Raw genomic sequence first — 12,806 nt, forward strand, 5'->3', positions numbered from 1 at the left:
TCAATTAAAAGATAAGATAGATTGATTGATTGAGCAACCTCATGTTCAGAGTTGTTTTATTCCTTGTTGAGCCAACAAACTAATATAGACTTTTTGGTTTAAATGTTAATATTTAGATGAAAATATTTATAATATCCATTATATGGATAATATGGCAATAGTATTATCTTCATGGCTGGCTGGGTTTAGGAATAGGACACAGTAAATCCCTTGGCTATTTTCACTTTGTGTGTGTGTGTGTGTGTGTGTGTGTGTGTGTGTGTGGTACTGGGGACCAAACTCTGGATGTGGTGCTTGCCAGGCAGGCAGTTATGCTTCTGAGCTATCTCCCAGGCCCTCATTTTCACTTCTTTGTTTATCTATAAATAGAAGTGACTAATACCCTCCTTTCCTTTCTCACACAGTGGAGATTGTAGTGAAAGGGCTTTTAAAATGAGAGTGCACCCTGCTAAATTAGGCTGCTACTTTGTTATTACAACATAATTAAGGGAACATTTTATCTTATTTTTCTTGTTCTTATCAGCATGGTTATTATATATTAGCATCATACTAAAACATGAAATACCTAGTGATCATACTGTTCATTGTAGAGTAGATTTAATGTAGGCAGCAGTTTTGTCTGGGATCTTACCGCAGTGAAGTCCAGGAAGACCCATTGATAAGGCTCATTCCCCTTCCATGAGTTACCTTCTTAGCACAGACTGGTAGACATTTTATATCTTAAGATTTTTATCGCCTTTTCCTATAACTTCGTTAAGTCATTATTTCACCAAGTAGTCATCAAAAGTATGAAGTTTTTAGTCATATTAATTGAAAAGTATCAGTGTTCTTAAAGATTATTTTATTTTTGTAACTATATTACATGTTCACATTTCTTATATTTGTGTTTTTGATTTTATAGGGCCTGATCTAAAAGAATTCTCTTCCAACATGTAATCTTGTTTCTCTTTTAACATTCACATTTAATAAATATTTTATTACAGGTGTGCAGATTAGTATATCCTAGAGTTGTAAATCTGTTTTGTTTTCTACCTTTTCACAGGTCCAGCGAACCAGGCAGTTGGTAACTTCACCAAGTCCAATGAGTTCTTCTGATGGCAAAGTTCTTCCACTCAATGTGCAGGTAGTCACACAGCACATGCAGTCTGTGAAACAGACACCAAAGACACCTCAGAACATCCCAGCCAGCCCTGGTGGGGACCGCTCTGCCCGACACCGCTACCCTCAGATTTTACCCAAGCCAGCCAACACCAGTGCCCTCACCATCCGCTCCCCAACCACTGTTCTCTTTACCAGCAGTCCCATCAAGACTGCCGTGGTGCCCGCCTCACACATGAGCTCTCTAAATGTGGTGAAAATGACAACCATCTCCCTCACACCTGGCAATAGCAATGCCCCTCTGAAACACTCTGCTTCGGTCAGCAGTGCTCCGGGGACAGCTGAAGAATCAAGGAGTGTTCCACAGATCAAGAATGGTTCTGTTGTTTCTCTTCAGTCTCCTGGGCCCAAGACCAGCAGTACTAAGGGGACATCTGCTGTGGAAGTTAAAATGGAGCCTGAAACATCCTCTGATGAGCATCCTGTACAGTGCCAAGAAAGCCCTGATGGGGCCAAAGCTCCCCAAACAACACCTAACAGTCTTTTGGGGCAGAACAGTAACTCAGATGAAGTAGTGCAGAAACCTTCAAGTGAAGGTGTCATTGAAGTAAAAGCAGCTAAGGTCTGTGACCAGAGGACAAAATGTAAAAGTCGCTGTAATGAAGTCTTGCCAGGCATGTCAGCAGGCAGTAATCAGAGCACTATTGTGCCCTCCGTTGATACTCAGAACTTAACTTTCACCAGCACTGGTTCACCATCTAATGATGACTCAATAAATAAAGACCCTAAATTATGCACTAGAAGTCCAAGAAAACGACTGTCTTCTACATTACAAGAGTCCCAGGTGCCTCCTGTGAAGAAACCAATTGTGGAACAGCTTTCTGCAGTTACCATAGAAGGTCAGAAACCAGGCAGTGTTAAGAAGGACCAGAAGGTTCCACATTCAGGGAAAACAGAACGTTTAGCAGCGGGTGCTCAGGTTCCTAACAAAGTATCAGTTAATGTCAATTCACACACAATGGAAAATCAGCCCTTGAATTCTGCTCTTACTACCAGTGATTCACCTTTGGAACAGCAAACACCATCATCCTCTCCTCATACAAAAGTAAAACTTGAAGGAAGTATCTTTCTCATGGAGAATGATTCAAAATCTGACATCAGCTTTCATCCAAATGAATGGCAACAAGTCTCTAAGGATTCTGAGTTCTTATCTGCCAGCTGTGAACAACAGCAGGATATCAGTGTTATGGCAATTCCAGAGCACACTGATATCAGTGATTTAGAGAAATCTGTTTGGGAATTAGAAGGAATGCCACAGGACACATACAGCCAACAGCTCCATGGCCAGATACAAGAACCTTCTCTGAATCAAATACAAGCACAGTCTTCAGATCAGTTACCTCTGCAGTCTGAACTGAAAGAGTTTGAGCCTTCTGTTTCCCAGACAAATGAAAGCTACTTTCCTTTTGATGATGAACTCACTCAAGACAGTATTGTGGAAGAGCTGGTGCTTATGGAGCAACAAATGTCCATGAACAATTCCCATTCTTATGGTAACTGTTTGGGAATGGCTCTTCAGAATCAGTCGGTGACACCAGGAGCTGCAATGTCTTCTCATGCCTCCAACACCCACTTCTATCATCCAATTCACAGCAATGGCACTCCAATCCATACACCCACGCCCACACCCACACCTACTCCTACCCCAACTCCAACTCCAACCCCAACGTCTGAAATGATTGCTGGTTCTCAGAGTCTGTCACGGGAGAGCCCTTGCTCCAGGCTAGCCCAGACCACACCTGTGGATAGTGCTTTAGGAAGTAGCCGCCACACACCCATTGGTACTCCACATTCAAACTGCAGCAGTAGTGTCCCTCCTAGCCCTGTTGAGTGCAGGAATCCATTTGCATTCACCCCAATAAGCTCCAGTATGGCATACCACGATGCCAGCATTGTCTCAAGCAGTCCTGTGAAACCAATGCAAAGACCTATGGCTACTCACCCTGATAAAACCAAGCTTGAATGGATGAATAATGGGTATAGTGGAGTTGGTAGTTCATCAGTTTCTGGCCATGGCATTCTCCCAAGCTACCAGGAACTGGTAGAAGACCGTTTCAGGAAACCTCATGCTTTTGCTGTGCCTGGACAGTCTTACCAATCTCAATCCAGACATCATGACACTCACTTTGGTCGCTTGACTCCTGTCTCTCCTGTGCAGCATCAAGGTGCCACTGTAAATAACACCAACAAACAGGAAGGGTTTGCGGTTCCTGCCCCTCTTGATAATAAAGGAACTACTTCATCTGCCAGCAGCAACTTCAGGTGCCGGAGTGTGAGCCCTGCTGTCCATCGCCAACGTAATCTTAGTGGAAGCACCCTCTATCCAGTATCTAATATCCCACGATCTAATGTGACCCCTTTTGGAAGTCCAGTAACCCCAGAGGTCCATGTTTTCACAAATGTTCACACAGATGCATGTGCCAATAACATAGCTCAAAGAAGTCAGTCAGTTCCATTGACAGTCATGATGCAGACAGCCTTCCCAAATGCTCTTCAAAAGCAAACAAACAGTAAAAAAATAACCAATGTTTTGTTGAGTAAACTTGATTCTGACAACGATGATGCAGTGAGAGGTTTGGGGATGAACAACCTGCCGTCCAATTACACGGCCCGGATGAATCTCACCCAGATTTTGGAAACTTCCACTGTTTTTCCTAGTGCCAACTCACAGAATATGATTGATTCCAGCACTTCTGTTTATGAATTTCAAGCACCATCTTACCTCACCAAAAGTAATAGCACCGATCAGATCAGTTTTTCTCCTGGAGATAATCAAGCACAATCTGAAATTGGAGAGCAACAATTAGATTTCAGTAACACTGTTAAAGACCTATTGAGTGGAGACAGTTTGCAAACCAGCCAGCAGCTGGTAGGTCAGGTAGCATCTGATCTCACCAATACTGCATCTGATTTCTCTAGCGATATCAGGTTGTCGTCTGACCTCTCAGGCAGTATCAATGATTTGAACACCTTAGACCCAAATCTACTGTTTGATCCAGGACGTCAGCAGGGACAAGATGATGAAGCTACACTGGAAGAATTAAAGAATGACCCATTATTTCAGCAAATTTGCAGTGAATCCATGAACTCTATGACTTCATCAGGTTTTGAATGGATAGAAAGCAAGGACCATCCTACTGTTGAAATGTTGGGTTAAATTGTGTTTTATAACATGTAGCACACTGTATCTAAAGACATATGTATTGTATTTGTCTTAATGGAAGTGCCTCCCGCAGCAGAAACACTATTAATTGTGACATTTTAAAAAGCGTTTGCTGCAGAAGTGGTTTCTTCTTCAGTAGGAAATGGTTAGACTTGCCTCAGTTCTTAAGTTTCTGAAGACAGTAGGCTGTAGAACAAGTATTAGGTTTTAAATTTTATAGCGTTCCCCATTTAATCACATTATTTGCTGGTAATGAATCCACCATGCATCACTTACAAAAGCAGTCTAGATCTTTATTTTGTATAAGTTTATTTCAATTCTTCATTTGATCTGCACAGAATTTAGAAGAAACCTTTAATTTTAAATGGGGGCTATTTTGTTGTTATTGTTGACATTATGTTTAGATATAAAATCATAGCTAAGGTGAACTGTAGGCAAGAAGGTCTTCCTTAAAACAGGGATAATATTCAGGTTATTAAAAATATTTAGGCTTGAAGCATAGAGCTACTGTAGGATGAAAAATCTCTGTAGGACTTTCTGGGGCTTCAGTACCATTTACCCCTACCCTGAAGGGCTTAAATAAGAGAGAATAATGGAAAATTGAGTATTAAGGAAAGTAAAAGCTGCACTAAAATTTTTAAAAAGAAAAACTAGTAGCCATTTATATCTGTGATTTCACATTGGTCTGATTTTAAAACATTGATTTAAATGTAGACCTAACACACACATTGACATACACATGACTCCACATACTATAATTTAATAGAATGAATACATTTTAGAAAACTGATGTATTATTTGTTAGTTAAAATGGGGCATTAGAAGGAAAGTAAAACATTTTCTTAGTTTTACCACAGCAGCTGCATTTCTGTATTAAATAGTATTCTATCCAAGATTTGTTTTGAAATGTTTTCACTATGATACACATTAATAATCAGGTTTTTTTTCCCCTTCTCAATTTAGTGACTTGACTCCTTTTCTCCTCCTGAATATAGTTGTGCAATTTGATCATGGGATCTTTATGAAAAACAGGCAGGAGGTAACATTAAAACCTGAGCAGAAAACATTTCACCACCTGAGGTCTGAAGCCACAAATCTTTTATATCTCTGTTAAAGGGGATAATAATAGTACTTGAAGAAGAGGAACGTTTTATTACATGCTTAATAATTTATTTATTTTGATAAAAAATTGTAAAGTACTCAGGATTTGTTTTAAAATGTTTCTCTATGGCTCCCATTTTGTTTTATGAATAATATTTATGAATTTCATGTTGACACACATCTCAGTAGTGACAGCTCCATTTAAATGAGTTTCAAGATCACTTTCAAAGAGATTTTAAAATTAACTTTAAACTTATAAAGCTAACATTAGACTATTTGCTGTACTACTTTAGACCAGCTAAGCTTTTACTACTTTAGACCAGCTAAGCTTTAATTCGTAAACCATTCAGAAGACTGATGAATGAATATTTAACACATGTAATGAAGGGTTTAATTTAATAAGGGTCATTGCTCAATAAATTTGAAAGTTAGGATATTAACATTTTGATAAACAAATGGTGCTAGGGTCGGCTCAGAGATTTATATATTAATATGTCATAGTTTATTGGCATTTGTGTTCGTTTTCTTGATTTAATGATCTGTTAGAGATTTTTTTCCTTGATGTTATTTCTTCACTGTACATTGAGACAGCACTACTGCACACCAAAGTATGCAACACCCAAAGGAAACTGTGTGATTTCTTTTAACAAATGATGGGAGCCTTTCTATATGAGATACTCTGAAAAGATTTTGAGGCCATTCTAATCCCTTGTTTACACTATTCGCTTCCTACTAACATAAAAATAATGGAAATCTTTTTTGATAAAAATTTAAAGACTGGAGGATTTTTAACCCCTGTACAGTATTGCAGCAAACTTTAAATTTGGTTGAATTCGTCCAACAAACTTTCTGGGGTTCATATATTGCACTAAATTTGTTGAACCTGTGGTAGGCACATCTCTTAGGATAAATGCAACCAATACAGTCCACAGATTAAACTTTTTAAATGTGTTTCATTATGAAAAGACAAAATGTCATCAAAGTGACAGATACAATTGTCTTATGTAGCAATGTGCATTGATCTCAATGAGATATTTCTATTTCTTATTCTCTTACATGAGAATATTACAGCAGGAAGAATTTAGTTTGCTTCACCATGTTAATACATGATCACAAATGTGCATGAGTGTTACTGACTTATCTTGTACAGTACTAGGTATTCCTGTAACCACTTTTTTTTTTTCTTGGCTGTACTGAAACTGGTTGTGTTAACCAAACAAGCATAGTTATTCACAAGTTATTTACTTTTTTATGTTTACTAATTCTGCTTAGTTGTTGTCAAGTATGTTCTTTTCTTGGATTATTTTCATTGTTCTGATGTTTAAAACGTTTTGCATAATGTTTATCATGATAAGACTTCATGAAGTAAATAATTTTGCATATAATTGCAATAAGCACTGACTTTTGAACTGAAAAGAAGGAAAGTGTTTTTTGTTTTTTTTTTTTTGTGCAGTGCATCTGAGGTTCAAATAATAGTCTTGTTCTGCAATGTGCTTTACTACACCAGAAATGACAAAAATAAGCCCTGTTTCATGTTTTCATTTAGTACAAAAAGTCAGATTTCCCCAGTGTTTTGTCTATTGTACCTGCTGAAACTACAGTAGTTGGATATCGCAGTAGTATTTCAGTTCTCTTTTTTATTAAAAGTGCTCAAAATTGTTTTTTAAATGTTTTCAAAAACAATTAAAAACATTTTATATCAAACTGGCTGATTTTAAGGTGATTTATGGATTGTGTTTTATATAGGCAATATACCATCTTACAACTGGACCCAATGCCATACCTCTTGATCTCATGAAGTCTGGAGTAGTTAAAAATCAGCATGAAAGTAGAACAGTGTTGCGCATCTCTGTATTAGTCTAGAACACACAGATTTTCATTTATTGGAACTTGGCTGTTCATTTAGAATTTATTACCAGTGGTACATAGAATAGCTTCACATTGTGCTAAAAATTTGTGTTTTGTATAACATTGACTTAAAGGAGCCTGGGGATATCTAGGTGTGTGTTTGTATCATTGAATAGAAAATGAAAAGTCCAGCTTTGTTCCAATATAATGTAGGCATTCATATGAATCAGAAACAAAATGAAAAGTATACTGAACTTTTAAGCTAGAAATGGGGCTATTAGTGTACACAGAGGCTGGAAAAGCCAGAAATTTCAGGTTCTACAAAGTAGTGAAACCAGGATCTGGGATGGAATTTGCTTACTCCTGAAATTGAAAATCAGCAGCAGCCAGTGCTAACACATAGGACATGTTCTGAGGCAAATGGTGGTTAGTTGTGTATGATCTTTGTGGGTCTGTGGTGCCCCAAGTTGGGAAAAAGGTGTAAACAACTAGGAAAGTCATTTGAGTTAGAGAGACAGACACACAGAGAGAGAGAAAAGATTGAGAAGGACTGGGTAAAAGAGCAAGAAGAGTACCACACAAGTTGAGCCTACAAACTAAATTCCATAGCACTTAAAAATGAAACTAATCATAAGACAAATCTGTAACCTCTCAAAATGAAAGTGACTGTGGCTTTAAGTATATTGGTATCCTCAGTGACATGGAAATGAGAATAGCAGCAAGAATCAGAAAAAAAGCAAGCATAAAATAGGAAAGCAGGACCCAGGGATATACTAAACCAGTATGGACCAGGGTAGGGAGACTCTGTAATACCTAAGGTATAGTCATTTGCTATTAATAGCTTGATGGTTTAACTGTAAGAAAACTTTTAGCTTAACGTGAATTTTGGAGACAGGCACTTTGGTACATGCTTACAGTACTAGCTACTTGAGAAGCTGAAGCAGGAGCATCACTTGAGCCCAGGTGTTTTAAGGCCATTCAGGACAGCATAGCAAGACCCTGTCTCAAGGATCTGAAGATAGCAAGTTCAACTAGTTTATTACATGGCCTGTTCACAATAAACAAGCTGCAGGAAGGAAGGGAAAATGAAAAAAAGCGTAAGACAGATAAATTAATAGTGTCTCTTAGTTCATTGAGAAGGTTTGTGTTAATGCCATTTGGAAAAAAATTTTATCTTGTACTCTAAAGATAACAAAGTACTCAATATATTAACATTGTTATTGTTATGAAAATTTTTTTTCATCATAAAACAGTGCATTGGTTTAACAAGGACTGGAGAAGGGGCTGGTGAGATGGCTCAGTGGTCTAAAGCACCTACTTAGAACAAATTTAGCAAAGCAAAGGGACCGCGGTTCAATCCCCCAGCACCACATGCCAGCCAGGGCCGCCCCCTGGTGGGCTGAGCTGGCCACACACACACACACATAAAAATAAAAAAATTAAAAAAAACAAGGACTGGAGAAGATACAAAGAAGTGCCAAAATCCTTGTCATGAAGCAGCTTTCAATCTGATTGAGAGGGTGGGGTCCAAGAGCAGAATGAGGTTGGAGTTACCAGCTGGGAGTTGGAATGTGAAGGAAGCCAGTTATATAGCAAGGGAAGAAAGCACAGAGAGGCTTAGGGAAAAGTTTGGGTTGTAGGAGATAGAGGCAGACTACAACAGGAGAGACTCCATTTCAGGAAACTTGCTTCCTTGGAGCTGGATCAGAAAGGAAGATTTTTCCATGGACTGGTTTAGCCCCTATGGCTGGTGCTGTTGTCTAGGACCTGGTATGGACAGCTACACTCACAGGCACTGGGAGTATGAGGTCAGGATCCCAGCAAGATTTGCACTGTGTAGAATGGGACTCCCTTCTCAGCCAAGGACAAACCCAGGGTGACACTGGCCCAAAACTCGGACTTGTTCTGGTCCTATTCCACCCAGTCATAAAAACCAACTTTTTCTATTCCACAATGCTTCTATTCTTTTTCAGAGCAGGGCCTAGAGTGTTGTGGGTGTGCTTTGCAACCATCAGCACTCCTTTCCCTGGGTAGTGGGATTTGTCTGTCGTCGTTCTAGAGCTCAGGATCAGCCCTTACCTGTGTGCAGGTCCACCTCCACTGTGGGCTTGCCTGTAGAACCAGGGTTTCTGGGACAGAGATTTGCTGCATAGCCATGGCTGGTATGTCTTCCCTGTAGCTCTAGGTAGCAGCTGGAATGGTGTCCTGTGCAGTCCATTTTGGAGAAAGTTCTAGGTACTAGTAAGTACACATTTTGTGGGGTAGACTATATTGTGGATATCTACTAAATCCATCTTGAGGGCTGGTGAGATGGCTCAGTGGTCTAAAGCACCTACTTAGAACAAGCTTAGCAAAGCACAGGGACCGCGGTTCAATCCCCCAGCACCACGTGCCACCCAGTCCCCAGCCCCTGGTGGGCTGAGCTGGCCACACACACAAATTAATTAATTTTTTAAAAAATAAATCCATCTTTCAAAGGTGTGGTTTAACTCTTGATGTTTATTGGTTGCCTGGTTGATTTGTTTGTGATAGTGAGATAATGGAAGTCCCCTACTATGAGTGTGTTGATTTTTACCTGATTTATGTATATTCAGCCCTGTTTGTTTTATGAAGTTGAGTGCACTGATGTTTGATGCATATGTATTTATAACTTGGCTTATTCTGTCAAATTGTTCCCCTAAGAAATATATAGTGATCTTTTTTGCCTGTTATAATAAGTTTTGGCTTGAATTCTACTTTGTCTGAAAATAGGATCATTACTCCAGTGAAGTGCTGCATGGACTGCCCTGCTTCCCAAAGAAGCTGGAGCTTAGCTGATAACACGTTCTAAGCATCCAGGTTTCCTAGTAGAGCTGATTGTTTCTGCTCCATGATTTGTGTTTCTAAGAGTGAGTTCTTAACAAAGAAGAGCCAGCTAAGCTCCAGCTTCTTCGGGAAGCAGGGGACTCCAGTGCTTCTAACCGCATACAGCGAAACACAGAACTCTAGCCTGTAGTTTTCTTTCTTGGTTGGACTCTTCTGTGGTTTTAGAATTAGGGTAATACTTTCTTCCAGGAATGATTTAGGAAGTATTTCTTCTCTTCAAATTTCATTAAAGAGTTTCAGGATTAGTGGAATTAGTTCTCTGAATTTCTTAGAGAATCAAACAGTGAACCCTCCAGGGCTTGGGCTTTTCTTTCTTGATAAATTTTAATTATATTTTTAATTTTATTGACTGATATCAGGTTACTTAGAATTATTATATCTTATTGATTTATTTTTGGCAATTTGATTATGTCAAGGAATCTATTTCTTCTATGTTCTCCATCTTATTAGAATATAGATTCTCATAAGGTATTGATGATCTTTTGGATTTCGACAGGATCCATTGTGATTTTCTCCTTTTCTTTCCTAATTTCTTAAAGTTTGTGTTTTTTCTCTCCTTTCTTTGATGAGGCTAGCTAATGATTTGTCATTTTTATTTGTTCTTTCAAAGAACCAACTTTTGAAGTCAATGATTCTTTGTTTTGTTTTCTTAGTCTCAAACACATTAATTTCTGCTCTTATCTCTATAATTTCCTCCCTCTTACTAACTTTGGGTTTGATTTGTTCTTTTTTTTAGAGCTTTGAGGTTCAACACTAGGTTATTCATATGATCTTGTTTTGTTTTCCTGATATGACAGTTTATCACTATGAATTCTCCTTGGAGTACTGCTTTTGTTGCATCCTGTAAGTTCCAGTATGTTATATGGGCATTATCATTTACTTGTATATACTGTTTAATTTCATCTATGACCTATTCGTTGTTCAGAAGGATGCTGTTTAAATTCCATGTGTTTATATTTTGGTTTTGGTTTTCTTTCTAGTTGCACTATGGTCAGATAGTGAGCATGAGATGATTTCAATTCCTCTACATTAACCATGTTTTGTGGAGTAATGTGTGGTCTACTTTGGAGAACATCCCATGTGCAGCTGAGATGAATGTGCATTGTGATGTTTTGGGGTGGAACACCCTGTGGACATCTGCCAGGTCCATTTGATCATGGGTTTGGTTTAATGTTAATACTTCCTGGTTGGCTTTTTGTCTGGTTATCTGTCTTATTTGTGTGAGTTGGGTATGAAGGCTCCCCACTACAGTTGTGTTAGTGTCTACTTGGTTTTTATGGCTGTTAATGCTTGCTTACATTGTCTGCAAATGGAATAGCTGCCCCTGCTTTTCTCTGTGTTCTGTTTTTTGTTTTTTAATGAAGCACTTTATTGGATTATTGGATCTTATTTCTTGATCTATCTACCAGTCTGTTTCTTTGATTGGTGAGTTGAAACCGTTTACATTGATGGTTATAACTGGTATTTATTGACTTATCTTTTTCATGTTGTTCCTGTTGTTGGTTCCTTGTCTTTCTCCTTCATTTAATGTCTTGCCCTACCTGGTGGCTTCTTCTATTGATCTTGATGTGTTTTCAGTCTTCATTATCTCTTTCTAGTATATCCTTAGAGCATTCTGTAGAGGTGGTTTGGTAGTCATAAATTTCTTCAGTTGTTCTTTGGCATAAAAGTATCTTATTTCTCTGATGATTTTGAAAGATAGTTTTATGGGATACATCAATTTAGGTTGAAGACTGTTTTCTTTTAGGGTTTGAAATACCTTGCTGCAACCTCTCCTTGATTTGAGGGTTTGTGTGAAGTCTGCTGTGATTCTGATGTGTTTTCCTTACTCTCTGTCCCTTTTATTTTTTGTTTTTGTCTTTTTTGGTTTTTTTTTTTTTTTGTATTTTAGGGAAGGATCTGCAGGGTGTTCAGGGTCTCACTACTAGATCAGAGTCATAGTGATTCACCTGTTTACAGCCTCCCAAGAGCTGGGATTAGAGATCCGTGCCACCACGCCCAGTCTCAGTTGCCATCTCAGCATGCCCCAGGGGCAGGGCCAGCACGGCAGGCCCAGGGATCAAACCCCCCGCTCCTGCGCCTGCTTGCATGCGCTTTAATCCACTGAGCTATTTGGCCAGCCCTTGGGTTTTCCTTTATAGATGATTTGTTTCCTTTCTCTAGCACCTGTTAATATTCTATTCTTGTGCTGAGTTTTTGGAATCTTGATTATTATGTACCTTGGTGTAGATTTATTTTGGTAATGGCAGTTTGGAGTTCTGTATTCTTCATTTATCTGTATGTCAAATTCTTTATCCACTAGGGGTATGGCAAGCACAAGTTCACGAGTTCAATTCCTAGTACAAAAAAAAAAATTTTATCCATGTTTGGGAAGTTTTCTGCCATTATTTCTGTGAAGAGTTTTTTTATGTTTTGTACTGTCTCTAGCTTTTCACTGAGTCCAGTCAATATCATGTTCTTTGCTGCATCTTGTAACTGTTGGGTTGATTTTTTTCATAGTTTCTTGGTTTTTTAAAAATAACTTTCTTGGACTGGTGAGATGGCTCAGTGGTCTAAAGCACCTACTTAAAACAAACTAAGCTAAACAAAGCACAGGGACCTCGGTTCAATCCCCCAGCACCACATGCCAGCCAGCCCTGCCCCCTGGTGGGCTGAGCTGGCCACACACACA

The 12,806-nt window shown here is 38.8% G+C and overlaps 1 protein-coding gene across 1 annotated transcript in view; it reads left to right on the forward strand.

Moving 5' to 3' along the window:
- Positions 1 to 7,129, forward strand: part of Rfx7 (regulatory factor X7) — a 143,959-nt gene extending 136,830 nt beyond the window's left edge. Inside the window, exon 9 of the mRNA XM_004638985.2 lies at positions 1,043 to 7,129. Coding sequence (XP_004639042.2) covers positions 1,043 to 4,315 — 3,273 coding nt within the window. The 3' untranslated portion in view covers positions 4,316 to 7,129. The remainder of the gene's footprint in view (positions 1 to 1,042) is intronic.
- The last annotated feature ends 5,677 nt before the right edge of the window (positions 7,130 to 12,806 follow it).

Source organism: Octodon degus, unplaced genomic scaffold, assembly GCF_000260255.1.
Source record: "Octodon degus isolate 3935 unplaced genomic scaffold, OctDeg1.0 scaffold00105, whole genome shotgun sequence".
NCBI classification, from domain to species: Eukaryota; Metazoa; Chordata; class Mammalia; order Rodentia; family Octodontidae; genus Octodon; species Octodon degus.